This window comes from Atractosteus spatula, chromosome 16 (assembly GCF_055471065.1).
Source record: "Atractosteus spatula isolate fAtrSpa1 chromosome 16, fAtrSpa1.hap1, whole genome shotgun sequence".
Taxonomy (NCBI): Eukaryota; Metazoa; Chordata; class Actinopteri; order Semionotiformes; family Lepisosteidae; genus Atractosteus; species Atractosteus spatula.
The window spans coordinates 13068161-13086645 of NC_142721.1; the positions used below are offsets into that span (position 1 = coordinate 13068161).

Below are 18485 nucleotides of genomic sequence, written 5' to 3' on the forward strand. Positions count from 1 at the left end.
TCCCTCTTAATAACATTTAGATACAAGCGTGTATCCATCTGTCCCCTCTGACCCTCTCTTCATTAACAAACAGCAGCACACATGGGTTTTGAGGTGGAAAAGAATGCCAAAAATGATTTAAAAAAACTGTTTTCATTAAGTCTTACAATGAACTTAACGGATAGCAGACAGGGATCAAGGTACTGTATGTATGTTTTTCAACAAATTAAGAAACAGTTTTCTGAGAGTACCCTGTTCAGATGTGCTGTAGGATGTACAGTATTAATCAGCTTCAAGTTCAAGTTTTATTGTTCTCTGGTCCTCAGAACAATATAAAAAGCATTCTTCTAGGTTAAATCTATATAGTGCAAAAACTGTCTTCTCACAGCAGAGATCTAGTAGAATTAGAGACAGAAATCTGATTTGTTTTTTAATTAAGGGGGTTTGATCACTTCCAGTGACCATCCAAGGAATATTATCAAACATTTACCTCATTTCAAATGGCTTGTATTGTTAGATCCCACTCTGACTAATTAGCACATTGGTGTTAGCATCATTTAGAGAAATTAAAAGACTTTCATCATGAAACTAACAATCTTAGCTAATCAAATTATAGAATATCAGTGAAGATTTATTCTCATAGATTAGCCACAGTAAGGCATTTAACATAATATATTACTGGGTCACCACTACTGATGCAGAATTCATTCAGGCAAGTCTCACCTAGCAAGAGATAATTCACAGTATGAGTCTGTATTTTTCAGAACAACAGTTTCTAAAAAGAGATCTACTTCTTTCAAAGGAGTTTACTTTTAGGAGAGACTAAAAAACTGAATAAAGGCGACGACAATGAGATTAAATTGAGCAAATACGATTAAATTGGCAGAAGAATCTCCTTCACCACCCCCTGCACTCCTGTTCCTCACGACGGACTGAGGAAACATTTTTTCAGGATTGTTCATTAAAAATACAGGGACTGGTTAATGGTCTTCTAGTGTGAAAAGATGCGGTGGATTCATTGTGTTGACCTAATTAGTCAAGATGCTCCTGGGAGAAGCAATGGGGTCACAGGAGATGCGTCGGAAGATGATTCGGCAGGGGTGCTGGCATGGGACCGAGGGCAGGGTTGTGCAGCAGGGCTGAGGACAGATGGCAGGTGAGGCACAGTGAAAGGAAGGTGATGTCAATACCTCTTCTTGACAGGAAAAGGGAAGCCGGAGTGAGAGGAGAAGAGAGACTTCTTGGTTCGCCGAGCCAAGGCCTCGCTGTCGGAATGCGGGCTGGTCGGGCTGGCAGGGTGGGGAGGAATAGGAACGCAGAGATATTAGGAAGGAAAACAAGAGACAATTGGAAACTTCAGTCATGAAAGGGGGGGGGGATAAAGGACGGCAAAGAATGACAGGGCCTTCCAAGTACCAAATGGAGTCATTTCATTAACTGGTTTGAGGTCCAGTGTTTTTGGAGGTTTTACATTTTCAAACGCCTCTTCCTTTGGCGATCCAAATTGGCCTCTGACGCTCTCCAATGCTTCCGATACCTGCTTCGACAGCAGCATCCAAATCTACCTGCCCCCATCCTGACCCATTCCCCTTTGGGACAAAGCTAAAGGAGAAGAAACCTGAAGGATCACTCCTCCGTCGTTCAGCACCCGTGGTGTGTGCCCAGATCTTGGTTGTGGGAGGACTTGTGGCTCATGGAATAAAAACAGCCTTCACAGCATGGATTTTAGCCACCTTGCTCTGCAAACTATCCCACGCAAAGTCCAATGATGAGAAACAATACCGAATGAAGACTAAAGACATCTTGGAGATTTCCGACACTCCGATAAGGTGGTCCAGCTCATCGTCAGGCTTTCTCCGAGCTCAAAACCGAGCTTAACATTGCAACCGTTAAATTAGCAGAGTATTTCACCAGTGTGTCCCATTTATGATACATTCATGTTGCTTTGTCATAGATTCCCATGCTTTGTTTCATACTGCATATTATCAGGGACAGACAACCCCTGAGTCTTTACACAGAGAAACATTTTGCTTAGCATGTCAGGCTCCCTTGGGTTTTCGCTTCTCCAGACAATGTTTGGCACCTACACCAGCATATTCTCGGTCCCGTTTCACAAATGTGAGTCTGACTAATAAAACAGCTCTAACAATGAAGAGGTAAACGCTAGTCTGAAATTGTTAATTCCCCCTTTTAATAATCACAGGGAGAAAAAAGCACGGCAAATCTTCTGGCAGCTTAACTATTACTGCACTCAAGCCTTTCTACAATTCGAAAGGTTTAAAATGGCATGCACAGCTTCATTTGGAATTCAAGGCTGCTATTTGTTCTAATAGATTAAACTAAAGGTTCTGCAGGTTTCAAAAGAAAAAAAATGAACGTGAAGTTGATGAGTAGTGAGGTGAGGTGGTGCATATAAGGGATTGGAAGAACTCTAAGACCCAGCTTCATAACTGATAGGACCTCCCATTTCATCCTTGTGTAAGCTGTGAGGATCATTTATTAGGAATTCCTTTTAAAGCTGAGGCACGTCCTAGCATGAAAACCACAGTGCCCTGTGAATAATGGTGTGTCTGCCTAAAAGCATCAAAAGAGAAGATATTTTTGGGACCATGTTAAAAAAAGAACAGGCAGCGACGAGTACACATTCATGAGAGAGGCTGATGCGCACTGTGGGGGAAACTGAGGTCATATCTCAGCATGCTGTCTATGCTTGAACTCTATGCGCTTGTTTACTCATACTGTATGTTCTCTGTACCCATTTCAGTTACATTGATTGATATCGGTTTCTCAAATTGGCTGGTTAGTAATAAAAAGCTGCTGCTTATTCAGTGTATTAGTAGTGCCACGTTCTATTTAAAAAAAACATCCTGGTACACAGTAATCTTTCACTAGTAAGAAAAATAGAATGGAGACTTTATCCCTTCTTTATTTTCTTACACAACCAAACTGTGGAAAAGTATGTGGCAGTATTTATTTTGTTACTGATTACGTGAACACCTGCAGTGCAGTAGGGCTGTTCAGATCTAGTGATGCTCAGGCTGATTATACCAAACCATCTGTCAACACTGTCCTGCAAACCTTTCTCTGTACCTTATACTTAAAAAAGATTTCCACTCCTAGTAGCTGCTTTAGAACCATTATCATGGTTATGTCCCATTCTTAAAAGTAGTTAAAGTTTATTCTTTTCTTAAGCATGCATATATAATGGAGTTAATTTGAGTCTGTTGCAGTGATATAATCCCCAAGGAACCTGGGTAGTGTTGAATTTGCCCTTGGCAGGAGGCCCAGCCTTTTAGAGTAGAGCATTCACAGCTAACTGGGGAGTAGTGCTATGTTGCTTTAAGAGCAGGGATGTTAGGAAAGGTCTAGAGCTGTGCTTCTTGCATATAATCAACACTTATTCTGTAACAAACAAAACAGGATTTAATTTTTTCCTGCTCGCCTGGAACTCCATTTGTTATTTGAGAAATGGTGAAAACCCATTGTCCAAGTCCATGCAAGTTGGGCTTGGCAAGAGTCAGTCAGGCAGCCGGACTAAACTGTCAAGTGTCAGTGATTAAAATTGCTAAAAGAGGTTAAGTCCGCATGGGGGAAATCAAATTCTTTGCATTATTTTTTGTTACCCCCCCCAGAATCTTTGACATACAGTACGGGTTCAACACTCAGAGGCAGATAATGGGTCCCAGTGAAACATGAGATGGCATATTAACTTCCAACTTCGCTTAACATGCAATTAGGTTTGAGGATTTTCAATTGTTTTCAAAACGAAGATTTAAAAACATTAGGTTTAAATTATTTTGACTAAGGACTAGTGATACAAAAGCTGTTTTTAGATGAACCATAATTATTAATGGAAAAAAATGAATGGAAAAAGAGACTGGATCAAACAGGAAGAAAAGTCTATGGGAAGATTTAAGAGCAACAAAAAGGCATGCAATATTTCCAAAACAACCAGATGAAGTCAGTCAAAATTCACAGGTATTTGGGCAAGACTCGACCCTCTCGGGCACACCTGCCTTGGGCACAACGTAATCGGTCCTGAAGTGAGGCTATTGGAAGGGTTAGGGCTAGAAAGTTAATAATATTGGCAGCTTAGCACTCACCGAAACCTTCTGGGGCCGAAATTCCCAGTTAATGAGAATAAAAGTGACAAGATATTCCTAGAAAACCATTTCAGATACATGGATAGTGACTGCCATATAGCCAGTCATTCCCCCCTCTTAACCTAACATAAAAAGAGGATTTACAGTAACCAAATACTCTGGGCTCAATAACCTCTAAGCATCAATAATCCAAAGGGCGACCCAGTGGCATGGCGAACACTGTGGCCTCCTAGCTTCTGGGTCCCAGAGTTCAATCGCAGCTTGGGGCACTTGTCTGTGTGGATTTTGCACCTTATCCCCATGTTGAGGGTTTTCACTGGGAGCACTGGCTTCCCAAGAAAACTGTTAGGTAAGATGCCTACTCTAGATCTTAAACTTTCTATTTTCTGTCTCAAGGGGATTTCGTACTTGGGGTTCCTGTACCCAGAACAGCAGTACAACAGGTGCTTAAAGCTGGCAAATGAAAACCATTGGCCCAACGGGCTCCTCTTGTTTCTGGCCCTTCTGCTGTTCTCCTGTCCCCTGGGGCCCTGTTCATCACTTACCTGGGAACCGGAGAGGTGGGTGGTGAAGAGGAGGATGATGGGAAAGCAAAGTGCCGTGCTCCAGAGCTGGGTAATTCCCCAGAAGAGTCCACAAGGTCTGGCATCCCTGGAGAGGTGCCCACAGTCTCCGTGACAACCAGCTCAGGGTCCAGGATAAAAAGCTCATCTTGGGAAATCTCAGTCACATAATTCAAATGCTCCTAGGGGTTGGGGGGGGAGTTAAAACATTAAAATATTACCCAATGAGCTAAACTAGATGTGTTTTTTTATTGAAAAATATCTTGACAGACCTATTTGTTACAATACACTCTTACACAGCTGTCTGTTAAACTCACTGTATGTTTTTCCAAGGCCTGCTGTGGTTGCAACATGAAAAAACAATTCGATAGTGATGTAATGAAATGCCTTCCTACCTGGGCACGATCTATTCTGTAAAAGCGATCCGCTGTTGTGGCTGAAGAAAACAAGCAAAAAAAAAAACAAGCATCAATTTCTGTGGATTTAGTATTTTGTTACTTTTATTAAAGTAAAAAAAAAAACAAACTGTGACAATCAAACCACATTAGTGTGCCATAATATTCTGCAGGGCTGCATTGTTTTTGACATCTGTGCACATTAGAAGTTCATTTTAAATTTGTTACTTCAATATAATTTTAACATTAATTAGCATTAATGTAGATATTTCTTTGATGATTAATTACCTCAAGAGAATAAAAGGCCATTTTGTTAATCTGAATTACCAAAATTTACAGCTGCCATTTTAAAATTTGAACTATGACATTTGTTTAGAAATATTTAACTTGTTTCATCCCCTCAATTAATTATTTATTTTAATTCCATTCAAAATGGAGTCAAGATGACTCAACACCCGTACAGTTTTGATTATGCATATTGTAACAAAAAGCTGGATTCCAAGTTTTAGCATAAGAGAAGAGGTTCTATACTGAAGAGAAGCCAAGATCAGGACTGAACAGTGGAAACATCTTGGGCAGAACTGGACAAGCAGTCATAGAGCTCTAATCTCATTATATAGTCTGATCCCATGAGACGTTGTTAGCCATAACAGATGTGAAACAAGAAGGGCTCAATCCAGCCCAAGATCCACTGCAATTAACTTTATAGCTGGTGAAAAACAAGAGAGGAGGATTGTAAGTTAAAGCAATTAAGTGACTAAATGTGGCACAGTATTTATCATCAATGATGTGTTAAATTAATCCAAATGGCAGGGTAACCGATGACGTTTATTTAAAGGTTATACAAAGGTATTGAAACTCATTCTCTCCGTTTTCTCTTCAATGATAATGCTAACAGCTCACAACACTCGCACAGTTAAAAAAAAATGCAATGTTCTAATATTCTAAGGATATCCAAGAGAGCTAATAACTTAGAGCTAAATCAGAATGTTTACTAGGTTTGCATTCTCCTTGTTCTATTAAGACATGGATTAATGAAAAAAACACCTTGTACACCAAATGAGACATGATGAGGCAGAATAATTGCTAATCGGTATTTGGATTCAGAAAGACGCACAGGTGGTACTTAATATTAGTCATTGCTGTACTCCAAAGGTTTATGCAGACCGTGTCTGGAACCAAGTTCGTGCACCATTAAACCAGCACAGACACATTAGTGATTAATTCCTAAAACCCTGAACTGGAAGCCAGTGTTCTATTCTGCCAAGATGAAATGGAACCTCAGAGTACAGAACTAATTTGTCTCATTACAGTGCAGGACATGCCAGTTAATTAAACGGATTTAATATTCTGGATTTCATTGTTTTTTATGTCATTCCAATCAATTTCAATATACAGTATTAACAGTGACAAATCTTTAAATTGACAGTGTTGAAAATGTGCAGGACAATAAAAACTTACAGTACTGATATTAACCCCACGATAACAACTGAAAACCCTGAACAACGCCAATCTGCTGCAACTCATAACGATTTTATGATTTCAATTTTAAAAAGTACAAATAAAGTCAGGAATCTTTATAGTTCCCACAAGCTGTTAAAAGCAAAGGCAGAATGTTTTTGGAGTCCTTACTGCAAACACATTTTCAATATAGGAGCATGATAACTGAATTAAGTCTTTGAAATGAGCAGTAAATACTAGGATCTGCATTGGTCCACACTTACAAGAAAAAAAAAATCAAAGGCATTCAGCTTTTGTGCAACTCGAGTGCACAGTTTTAGAACTTAAGACCTAAAATGCTTCTCCTTTGGAGGGAAGACCGAAAAGTCTGTGCTTTACACACTCATCCCTTTGCAAGAGTCTCAAATAAATGCTAGACTATAAAAAACACTGTACTTGTATATCATTATTTCCTGTCCTGATAAAAATAAAATGGTGCAACGTAATAATCAATCTCAGGGTTTGTTTAGAATAAAAAGTCCCAGGAGACTGGGATTACAGTATGTTGATTACGCACACAGTTCTTTTTTGGGTAGGTGGTAGGTAGTTACCTCTCTGTGGAAAAGCTATTTTTTAACCAGATTGACGGAACACAGAACAGCTAAAGGGATTCTGAAAGATCTCACAGTGATGGACGCAATCTTGCAGATTAATCACATGTCTACACTAATGGCCTGTTGAAGCTAGATGCTGCTATTGTAAAATAAAAAAAAAATTTTGGAAACAAGAGCCAGACATTTTCCCAATTCAGCTCCTTTTGTTGCGAGGAGACGGGATCTCATCTGGCCATTTGCATACTCGTAAACCCCCTTTGGAATTCTTCTGCATCCAAAGAATGAATGGGAAGATACTCCAGAGAAGGACGCAGCCATCTCAATAAAAAAGCAAGCCAAGATCTACTGAGAAAGGCCTGGAAAAACCCAACCTAAACACGGCTTAACATTCTTTAAACAGCTCTATCCCATCTAAACCATTAACAAATAAAAAAAAGCAATTGCAAATGTATTCCCTTCACATGTTTCAATTTAATTCAAGCAGTGTTGAAAACCTGAAAGTCCTGGGATGTGTTTCAATATAATAAGCAAGCACAGGGGGCCCTTATGGATGTTTATGGATTATTATCTTCAACCCAGACATGTACAGTATATGCGGTTCAGCTCACTAAAATCCCAATAGGGTCCTGACAGTGTTGCTCATAAACCATTACTAGTACTGCTCCTCCACAAGGCATGTTTCAGCTTTTATAAATCGAAGAAAGTCATGTTTTTAAAAAATAAAACTCTGAACAAGGACGGTTCCTTGTAAAAGCTTGTTTTCATCTAAATAAGAGTGGAAAACAATTTCCTTGATTATGAAATGCATCTGCACCCTAAGGGGAGACCTTACTCAATTAAGTAAGGTAATGTTACCGTCCTTTGTGCGGATCTGGCTGATCCTATCTTAAAACTATGAATATACAACCTACAGTACATCTATGCACATCTGGCAGTAGAACCTCAATTATTCATTGTGGCTTAGAAAACACAAACTGTGCAAATGAAAGGTAGGCTATTCAGTCCATTTTAACCAGTTTGTTAGTTTCTTATTAATCCAAGAACCTCTTACAGCTGTTTCTAGAAAGAAACTAGGGTATCTTGTTCCATAATCTTGTAAATAAGTGCCTCCTGTTGTCATCTGTGTCCTCTGGTGTGTGTTTCACTGTTCATTTTGAAGAAGCTTACTGGCTTGACTGTCAGTGCCCAGAAGGATTTCGAATCAAGTCCCCTCATAATCCTCCTTGTTCAAGACTATAAAGGTTCAGTTGCTTTAGCCCCAAGAGTGTATCTGGTTGCTGTTCTCTGAACTGATTCCAGGACATCAACATCATTCCTATGAAGTGGGGACCAAAACTATAAACGGCATATTAGCACAACACAATTTTAACATCCTTTGATTTCAATTTAAGCTTTTTAATGATGTATCCTAAAGTTGTTTTCCTATTTAATTGCTTCCCTATATTGTCTAGAATATGTACAGTAGAAGTGTAACCTCTCAACACAAACTTTTTGTCGAGTATAACCTTCTGTCAATGTTTCCCATTTTATAGTTCTTCTTACCTGCATGCTTACCTACTTGAATTTTATCCAAAGCTTTCAGAGTTTAATCTGCTGTTTCTACAGTGTTAGTCATCCTAATTTGGTATCATCTGCAAAACTGACTTATTAAATATACTGTATCCTAGAACATTGATAAAAATACGGAAGGGGCCAAGGACAGATGCTAGTGGCACTCCACTGATTATTTGACCCCAGTTTGAGTATCTTCTCCTTATACTTGCTCTCTCTGGTTTGAAGTACCTCTGACAACATTAGCAGCCTCAAAAAAGGAAACAGAGTGACCAAGTAAGTAAAGAATATCATAATATAAAAATAAAATTAATTCTGGCTAGTCTAACACCAATGTAGGATTACCACCAAAAAGATTCCATTATATAAAATAATCTAATATTATAATATTGGTCACAAATCAAGGGACATGCTAAAAAAACTGAGCATTATTTTAATTCCCAGAATGTGATTGTAAGATCCTAAGGCTGAGTGACATTTATGGCTTAGAAAGGAAGGATCAGGGAATATTCGATGGAACTAAACTGGAGTGAGGTGGGTTCCGGCTGTGAACCAACACCAAAGTTCATGATTAATTGGTGATCCAAGGACTTCCCGCCAAAAAATGAAGTTGGTAGCCAACGGATCAAGCCTCAGAGACTTTCGAATGATTGAAGGGGTGCAGCATGCACAGTTTTGCACACACTCCCTCCCATTACAAAAAGCCTGACGGACAAATTCGACTGGGAAAACACCTGCCATAGGTCCCATGTAAAGTTTACAAGTTTTGGGAAGTTGGTATTGCATAGCAAGCTGTGCAATAAGCTGCTCCCATTGGTGAACAGCACAGAGTAACTGAAGTACAGTCACCACCTCCATCCATCAGGTCTCTTTCACACTAGTCTCACTTTTCTCTCTCTGCATGTTTCTCAAGTGCACGTGAAATTTCGTGTTTAATTCTTCAGTTTTTTTAAACCATTTTTTTTAAATTAAGCATAATGTTGTAATTTATCTCATTAATGTTAAATTATAGGTGTTCATGCAACTGCCAAGAGAGGGTTGCTTCTGACTCACATAAAACTCAGATTATATAAAGACTTGTGGAACAGAACTTTTCTGTAAGTCATGGAGTGGGTGTACAGTATATGAAAACAGTGCTGATGTGTGCTTGCAAAAGGTAATTGATTATAACTTGCCCAGTCAGGCTAGATTCTGTTTAAATAAATAGCAGGAATTAAATCATTTTCCATTAGGAAAGGATTTACGTTCTGGAGTCTTGTGGAGTCAGCAGGGTGATGTCATCATATGCAGATTTACTGTACAGTCAACCACACATTGTTCCCATGTCATGTTACTGCTAATTAACTTCAAGCTGATGAGTTATCGTTTTGAGAGAAATGATTTCTATCCTGCCCAGTGGAAGAGAATTACAGCAAAGAGAGTAAGAGCTGGCAGTCAGTGTGTACCACAATGTGCCTTTTGTTATCATAAACCCACCCCAAAAACAGAGATACCAAAATAATTTGTTTAAAACAATCTCTCGTATTTTTTCAGAAACAAAACCTAAAAGGAGCTAATTTTCTCCATATTCATCTTATAGTAGTGAATCGTTTGCGGTTTCTCATTTCTTTTAGATTCAAACAAGACTGAGGAGGATACCACTCTTACATAAAAAGTAACCTGAAAGGTAGGACTAAACTGAAAAGACATTCCTACTCAAACTGACTTCTGTCTGTTAAACTCACTTCTTTTAAGATGATTTTAAAGTTAACTCTCCAACAATTTAAAAGAATCGCAAGCAAGTTCCTGAAAACTCCAAACTCTTAAAAGCTGGTTAAAAGTACCCTGAGGGACTGCTCTCTTCCAGTTAAAATTGATCCTTCAGTTTAAAATATAACTGTTGGACATTAAAAATTGATCTCCTCTATGCAGTTACAGTAGGTATATTTTACATCTGCAAATAAGAAAACAAAATTAACCTGGGTGAGAAGAGTCAGAGAAACTGTCACATCCTTTACAAAGTCCTGTCAAAACCTTGCAAAAAAACCTTTATCAATTAAAAAGCAAACTAACAGAATTGCACTTCGTACAGTAACAGACAACATCTGATGGATCAAGCAGATCTTATCTAATGAAATTCCATGCGTACTGTGCACAGCGCTCATTTCAATATTCATGCGATCCCTTCAGGCCTGACATTTCATGCTGAAAGACATCTTGCTTGCCAGGTGTCACATGGGCTTGAACGAGACTGAAATGTTGCTGCTCCAGAAGCTGAACTATCAGACAAGGCGGTCTGATAATCAACGGTGCATGGTGGTAGCGTTAACACAAAAAACCAACCTAAAAACTGTATCTATGACAGGAGTGTAGCTGAGCTTTCAGACTTGGCTCAGAAAAGGGCACATAATCAAACAGCAGTTGGGGGATTCCTGGATTATAATGAGCATCTTTGGAAAATAATCAATTTACGCATGCAGGAACAAGCATTGGTTACGCCTTGGATGGAACAGAATCTGAACTACAGGAAGCAAACAGGAAACGAACATGGAAATAAACAGATCAAAGAAATCGCATATGATAAAGAGTGTCCATCACTCCCATCCATGCAATCTCAGCTTCATAACAGATTTCAAATTTTTCTAAAAAAAAAGACTGTAATCCTGTGTGCAAAAAAAGTGAAACAATTACTTATTTGCAGGTTTATGAGGGCAATGTCCATGCAATGCACACTATTACTGCAATGTTTCTTACAGTGTAAAGTTCACTAATCAAACATTTCAATAAAAAACAGAAAGAGACTGGTTTAATTACACTTGTTTAACCAAATTAGCAGATTAAAGTCACACAACTGGCAGTGCTGTTACTGAAAAAAATAGGATGAAAATATATAACTGGTAAAGTAAGGCTTAGTTTAATTAAAATCATATACAAAAAAACCCTGAATATTTTGATCCATGACTTTGTCAAATTAACCCTTTTTCTGCCTATAGGTAGGATAAGAATGTATAAACTGAAACCTTAACATACAGTAATAGTGAATAGGTGTTTTTCTCACTTCATTTTCGCGGTGCATTTCTCATCTGTATAGTTTGGTTTGGTGACTGGCTGGTGGATTGATATTGGATTCTGGGATTTTATATTTTGTGTTAATATTTAACACCCATATAACCCACTGGGGAAATCCATTAGGGTTTAAAAAATGTATCAGGTATGAAACCATTTAACTGTTATTGTTTATTATCCCATTTTGTGTATGTTTTCTATTTGCATTAAAAATGTTTTTAACATACAGCACTTTGTTAAAGATTCTTTCCTTGAAAGACAATATGCACATACAGTATAATTAAATTTTTATTGCTTAGATATACAGTATAAACCCACTGCTGTTTAGCAGCCCAGCTTAGGGTCTAAATAACAGTTGGTTTGTATTAGCCTTTCATGGATATTTCCTGGTTAAGTAGCAATTGTGTTACATACTGTATAAGCAGTTTTCCCCACACTAACACTAAATTTCTTGAAGACTTTTGTGATAACCCTGAATCTGTCCTAATAACTGTAGTCTATATTAGGAGGTATATTCTGTCAGTGAGCACAATTGCATCTTAGTCAGGCAGTCAGATAAAGACCAGAAATGGAAGAATCCATGCAAAAAACGAAAAACCTCTGCAGCTATCAGTACAATACATCACATTCATGGTGAAACAATGTCCACTTGAACCCATACAGGGCAGATTATACGTCGCATATTGAGGGTCATGTTTCACCTTATGTTTGTTACAGTACACGTCCTCTGAGTGTTTTATGCTCTGTATTGACCACCTTTCTAGTACAGTCTTGTTCCTCATCAGCCTTGCGAATGTCCATGTGTGTCAAACCTCTGCACATTAACTCAACTCCTGACATTGGCACAAGCCTGCCTGCAAAGACCCTCTATGTGATCACCATGGTTGTGCAGCGCAAGGGAAATTGGTATGCCTTTAATACACAGAACACATACCACTCTTTTTTACGTCAGCAGCTGCTTAATTAAAACAAGATTGCTTTTAACTTGAGCGAAAATGCTAAAGAGGGAGAACTTACAGTCCAAGAAACACCACTTTGGGGAGAGCTTCTGGGAGGACAGAGTCTTTGATTTTGTGCCATCACCTTCCTGTGAAATGCAGAAACAAAAAAAAAAGTTGTGGTCAGCTATAACCTACTCTTTTGACCAATATGAAATGAGATTAGGACTTAACCCCATTTTCTCCAGCTTACTGGTCATGTAATACAAGGAAGTGCTTTATTACAAAAAAAGTCAGCCTTTTATCTTGTTCAGAAGTTAAACAATATGACAGATTCACGTTTTGGTTTGCCATTTTTGAGAGCTTACATAAAATTATGTTTCTTTGGCCCAAAGCTTTTTAGGTCTCTGTTTCCTAACCCACACAATGGAAGTCACCTTGATGGACATAAAAAACTATGTTGTTAATTGATTTCTTGTCAACCTTGCCATTCCAACTCAATTTATTTGGCTGGATTGTAAACTCCTCTCCAACACACATACATTCTGTTCCAGACAGTGAAGTTGAAAAGCAAAACTCACTTTATATTAACAGAAAAGAGCAAATTAAGTGCACTGCAATGCACTGCAGCTTTGTCTTGGATTTAAAAATATTTTTACAGAAATGAATCTAAATAATTTTCTGTCTAAAATGTAAAATAATGTACTTCCTCAAATGTAACAAAAAAAGGAATACAGTTACAAAAAAAATCAGTCACACGGAAGGAAAATGGCTATTTAAAATGAAATGAACCCTATACACTGACAGCTACAGTAAATTGAGATTTTGGAATGCATGTAGATGTGAATACAAAAACAGCTATATTACAGACACAGACCTCCTTTCAAATTCACAACCATGCAGTCACAGAAGTGTCAGAAAGATCCCGCAACATGCTGCTGTCATTTAGCAAAATTAAAGAAACATGCAATTCACCAATGTAATAAGCTCATGCTGACCATATCACACACACTGAGCTGAGGCCTACTTAAAGGGAACAAGGAGAAAATCTCTTATTTAAGTAAAATAGGGTCACTTAGTTTAACTAGGACTTCTAAGGATGTGCAGCAGATGCACACCAGATAAAGAATGCTATTTTTAACAGTTATGGGTATTATCAAATGCACAATTATTAAGTACTCTTCCCCAGACTGTATACATTCATGAAGAGCAAAACTATTAGACAGGCCTCACTGGGAAAAGAGGAACTTTTTTCTATTACAGAAGACATTTCCTGAAATAATGTAGCCATAAGGGAAACGTGAAACAATTCATAATATAGCTGTCTAAATGGTTAATGAGTATTTCTTACTAACGTGGTTGCTGGGTGAGAGAAAACGCTGCCAAATGAAATCCACCCCAAATACTTGGAACATCTGTTCTTTTCACTAAATATTACCTCCAGTGCTACCTGAAAGAATGCTTTGAATTTCTGCTTATGTTTATAAGGCTGTTTCGTATCGTGCCCTTAATTTACCAAGAGAATTTCTTTTCCAGGCTTGTTCCCACAGTGACAAGGTATCCTTGTGTAACGTGTACAAACCTGTAGGACCAGCTTCTGGAAAGATGGGTGAAAGGAGATGAAATCCTGTGAAAAAGCACCAGGTCATGAAAATACCTGAATATCAAATTTAATGTTTGTCAGTGCGAGATGGATCAGTTATTAGTGGAAAGGGAAGTAGCAAGATGGGGGGGGGGAAAATCTCTAAAGGAAATCTTACGGACCTTGAGCAGAGTAAATCTGCTTAGTATTCTTCTTATTTTCTCAAGTATTAAAAGGCTTATGCCATGCAAGTGCTGTGCCATACCTCTGCTCTGTATCATGCATTAAACGTGATAGATATACCACATAAACTTTAATGCCAGCATCCTCCTGATGAAAGATGCACTGTGCAATGTTCAATTGCAGTTCCCTATTGCAATTACAACAAAAGGTATTCAAACTCCACAAAAGCATGTTCAGGGATTTTATTGAAGAGCAAAATAATCAGTGCACTGCACTGCTGTTATACAGACAGTGCCCCTTAATTGCGCACAGATTTCATGCACTATTTAATGCATAAATAAAGGAAATGAAGGGGAAAAAAAACATGTGATCTTTGTGGCAGCACTCCAGCCCTCGATTCATGTTTGATGGGGAGGTGACAGCAACTGCGGTCATTAAAAAGGCACCGGACTGGCAGTAGTGAATGTCTACCCCACCCCATCACACACAAACAAACACACGCGAACACCAGCAGGCCTAAGGCGCCTAAGTCAAGCAACGGGCTCACTTTCCTTACCTCTTGCAACCTCTCAATGTGAGAACGACACGTTTCCAGGTCACTGTCGCCGGGGACAACAATGAGACCCAATGGGATCGCTGCAGAAGACAGGCACAAGGAAATAGGATTCCATTAGAACAAGTTACACCTCAGATAAAGCAATCTGCACTGCCTCTTCTCCTTTATTGCTTCTTTACTTTTCTAATGCCCATGCTGAGAATACTGTCAAAAAATAAACAGATCATTTGCAATGTGAATAATTCATTTTCCTAGAGCAAAGGCTTGTAATTAATAATCTATGTGACAAGCTCAAATTTATCATTCATATTTACATAGTAATTTAATTTTGCCATTATGCAATGATATATATATTTAAATTGTGAGGCCCACCAGAGAAATAACACGGGTTTCTGGAATATTAAAAAAAAAATCAAACATTAATTGAACAAAATTAAAACGTTTCAATGTGTAGATTAAATCTAGATTTGATTAAGACCAGAATATTGGAAGAACTAATAGTAAATCTTTCAATCTTATTTTGTCCAATAAAAGAAAAGTAGTACCTCAGAATTATAAGGTATTAAATACGCGATGTTCCACTGAAAGACTAAACATCTGACTCGCTAAAACATCCAAATGACTTCTACAAAAAATCCATACCAATTCTTAAATTCAATTTTAAAAGTCTAAATGTTAATGAGAATACTGAATAAAGTGAATTTAGATGAACAATGTTTATTGGGAAAATGCAAAAGTGAAAAGGGCACAATTAGTTACAGAATGCAAAAGAAAATGACAAATGACTCTGACTGTACATTACTGCAATATTAACATTTTTAAACAAGAATCTTCATGGTTGGTTTATCAATCTGAATTATCTACATTCAAAGTTACTTCCGGAGGGCTATTGTACTGATCTCGGAGAATGTAACCAGGGCCAAAAATAACAAAATGATACCGAGTCTGGCAGGCTGCAGATGATCTAGATTCCAGCTTAGCATTAATATAAAGAACTATTCTCTGTTAAAATATAAAGTATCACACGACACAATGGGCAGCAACAGTTCGCACCAACCTATGAAAACAATACTCTCTCCCACTGTTTTATGCAAGTGCCAGAAAACTAGGACAATGTCAAAGTGAAGGCAGAAAAGTGAAAAAGAAAAAGGTCTCGTTAACAGGGTTCTCCTGGGTTCGTTTTGGCAATCGATACCCTAATAAAGTAAGCTATTTAGCAGTATTATTAAGCAGGCTACTAAAGAAATTAATATTGCTTTTCCACTTTTCACCAAAAAGAAGCCGCCGCATGAAATCGGATGTATAATTTTCTGAAAAAATGAATAGGAACCTTGATTTGTCTTTTTTTTGTCGGGTTCCTGAATCAGAAACTGTAACTGGTCTTGCTGGGCTTGAACGATGACAGACAAACAAGCAGAAGGCACTGTTGCTTGGCAACAAGTGAATACGCAGCTCTCCATTTCTATTTAGTTTACCATGTTAACATTTTTTTTGGGTTTTCAATATCAGTGTTACCTGGCCTTTCTAGAAGCTCATGAATACTCCATATTACAAGCAGGCTAGACAACAGGCTTCTAGTGCTGCCTTCCTCACCGTAGAAAAGTATTTCTGAGGAACCTGCTCTGACCCAAGACCAGCCTTTAATAATGTTAAATGTGCTCATTAAATGCATTTTATCCAGTTCTTCAATTTTATTTAAAGCTCATTCAATCCAAAGAATAAATAAGCAGGACAGTCTTGTCTCCAGTGCAAATGACAACAGATTTGCATCCAAAGGACACCGAAATTTTAATGCAGACTGCTGGACCACTTCATTCAGGGCCGAAAGACAGCCATCGATTTCAACCAGAAAGTACTGTATTTAGGTGTTGCAGCGAAGTCATGAACTCCAGGTCTCCCAAATAGCAGGTGTAGGTCCATGCTCAGATTCAATTTACTTGCATTGTTTTTTATATCTCTGGAATTTGTTTTTTTTTTACTTCATTGACACAAACTATCAAGTTGCAAGAGCCCCTGCTGGCTTGTGATCTGCAGAGCAAACAATCAGTGGAATATCATATCTGCAGCACTGCCACTAGAAGCAGAACCAAACAATAGATATACATTTTAAAAAATGAATTAAGAAATTAAAGTTAGCAATAAGATAGCAGAGTTAGGAAAAAAGCAATATAGTCTTGCTTTCATTAAATTAAAAGGTGTTCGACAAGGAGGTTACAAGATGCTAAGCACATTCTTGAAATAGCATTTGCATAACATCAACTTTAACACTTTGCTTTTCCCCCCCAAAACTCTTTCCAAATCTTGCTGAACTGTAATCCCAATTTAAATAACATTTACTGTATGTATTGTGGGATTATTCAAATCAATGCCCTTATTTGTTGAATCTTGAGCTTCTATATAAATAATGTCAAAGTTGTAAAACTTAAGATTCTGTTCATATGGAATAGTAAGTCTCTGTAATTCATTTAGAATGATTTCAGGAACAAATTCCATATAGCAATACAAAGCGCTTTCAAGGGCATTTGTCAGTACATACATCCTACAAGCTGGTTATCAAAAGGGGATGAGTGTGTAGTTATATTAAAATACAAGTTTGGCAAAAATGGGGATAGTCTAAATAAATTAATTCAACTCGATTAAAAAACGCAAAACAAAAACTAGCCCTTTACTACATAGTTGTGCTTCTGCTGACATCTAGTGTTTAGGTCATCGCTGCACCATTGCTTATAAACCGTTATGATGGTACATTATATATTTTTTTAATTACTTCAGATTAAACATCCCGCTTCAACAACTGCAAAACTTATGAGGATTTTTATTTCAAATATATACATAATAGGAAACAAAGAATACAAACAAACATGTTCTGCATTTCTACAGATGCCCCCTTTCCATTTAGCAGCTCTCTTTTAACTGAACACAAAGAACTGCAAGCATGTAGAACTACTTGGAATCGTCTTAAATTGCTTTGCACCAATCCTTTAACCACGACATTTTTATCCAGTCATACACTTTTTAAAACTGCTTAGTCCAATATAGAGTGTCAGCGAGCAACAGCCTAATCCAGCATACAATGGGTGTACAATGAATTTAAGTTTTATTAAATATTTAATATCAACATTTCATGGCTTTAAAGCCTGAAGCATCAGCGATCAGGGGCCCTTGTTGCATGTGGACAGTTTGATTGATTGAGCAAACTCATCTCCCTTTGTTTTTTTTAACAGTTGCTAATGGTGTAAGCATGCTTTACTGAAACATACTGTACAGCACAGTATGTTCTCTAAGAAGGTTCAGCTGGTATTTCTGAAGAAATGGGAAGATTACAAGTCTCTTCACTGGAAACAGACAATTTCTTTTGCATGTTGTACTTTAGATAGCAGTTGATTAAAAAAAACGTTCATGTATTCTGCCTGGATTTCATACTCCTGCTTCGTCTTTTTTCTCCATTGCTTGAAATCTGCCCAGCTTCTGAACTGTTCAAAAATGATCTACTGTACATAAAACAGCCTCAAAGATTACCAGAAGGCATCAAGAGT

General features: G+C 37.9%; 1 protein-coding gene across 3 annotated transcripts in view; it reads right to left on the bottom strand.

Moving 5' to 3' along the window:
* dgkza (diacylglycerol kinase, zeta a) overlaps window positions 1–18485 on the bottom strand; it is a 178616-nt gene that overhangs the window by 31958 nt on the left and 128173 nt on the right. For 2 of the 3 annotated variants that reach the window (XM_088935011.1, XM_088935010.1), the window contains 5 exons: window positions 14950–15029; window positions 14211–14255; window positions 12708–12777; window positions 5041–5081; window positions 4628–4827 (listed from right to left, as the gene is read on the bottom strand). In XM_088935011.1, coding sequence (XP_088791137.1) covers window positions 4628–4827; window positions 5041–5081; window positions 12708–12777; window positions 14211–14255; window positions 14950–15029 — 436 coding nt within the window. Of the gene's footprint in view, window positions 1–1169; window positions 1269–4627; window positions 4828–5040; window positions 5082–12707; window positions 12778–14210; window positions 14256–14949; window positions 15030–18485 lie in introns of all 3 variants that reach the window. The other variant, XM_088935012.1, reaches the window with a different exon arrangement.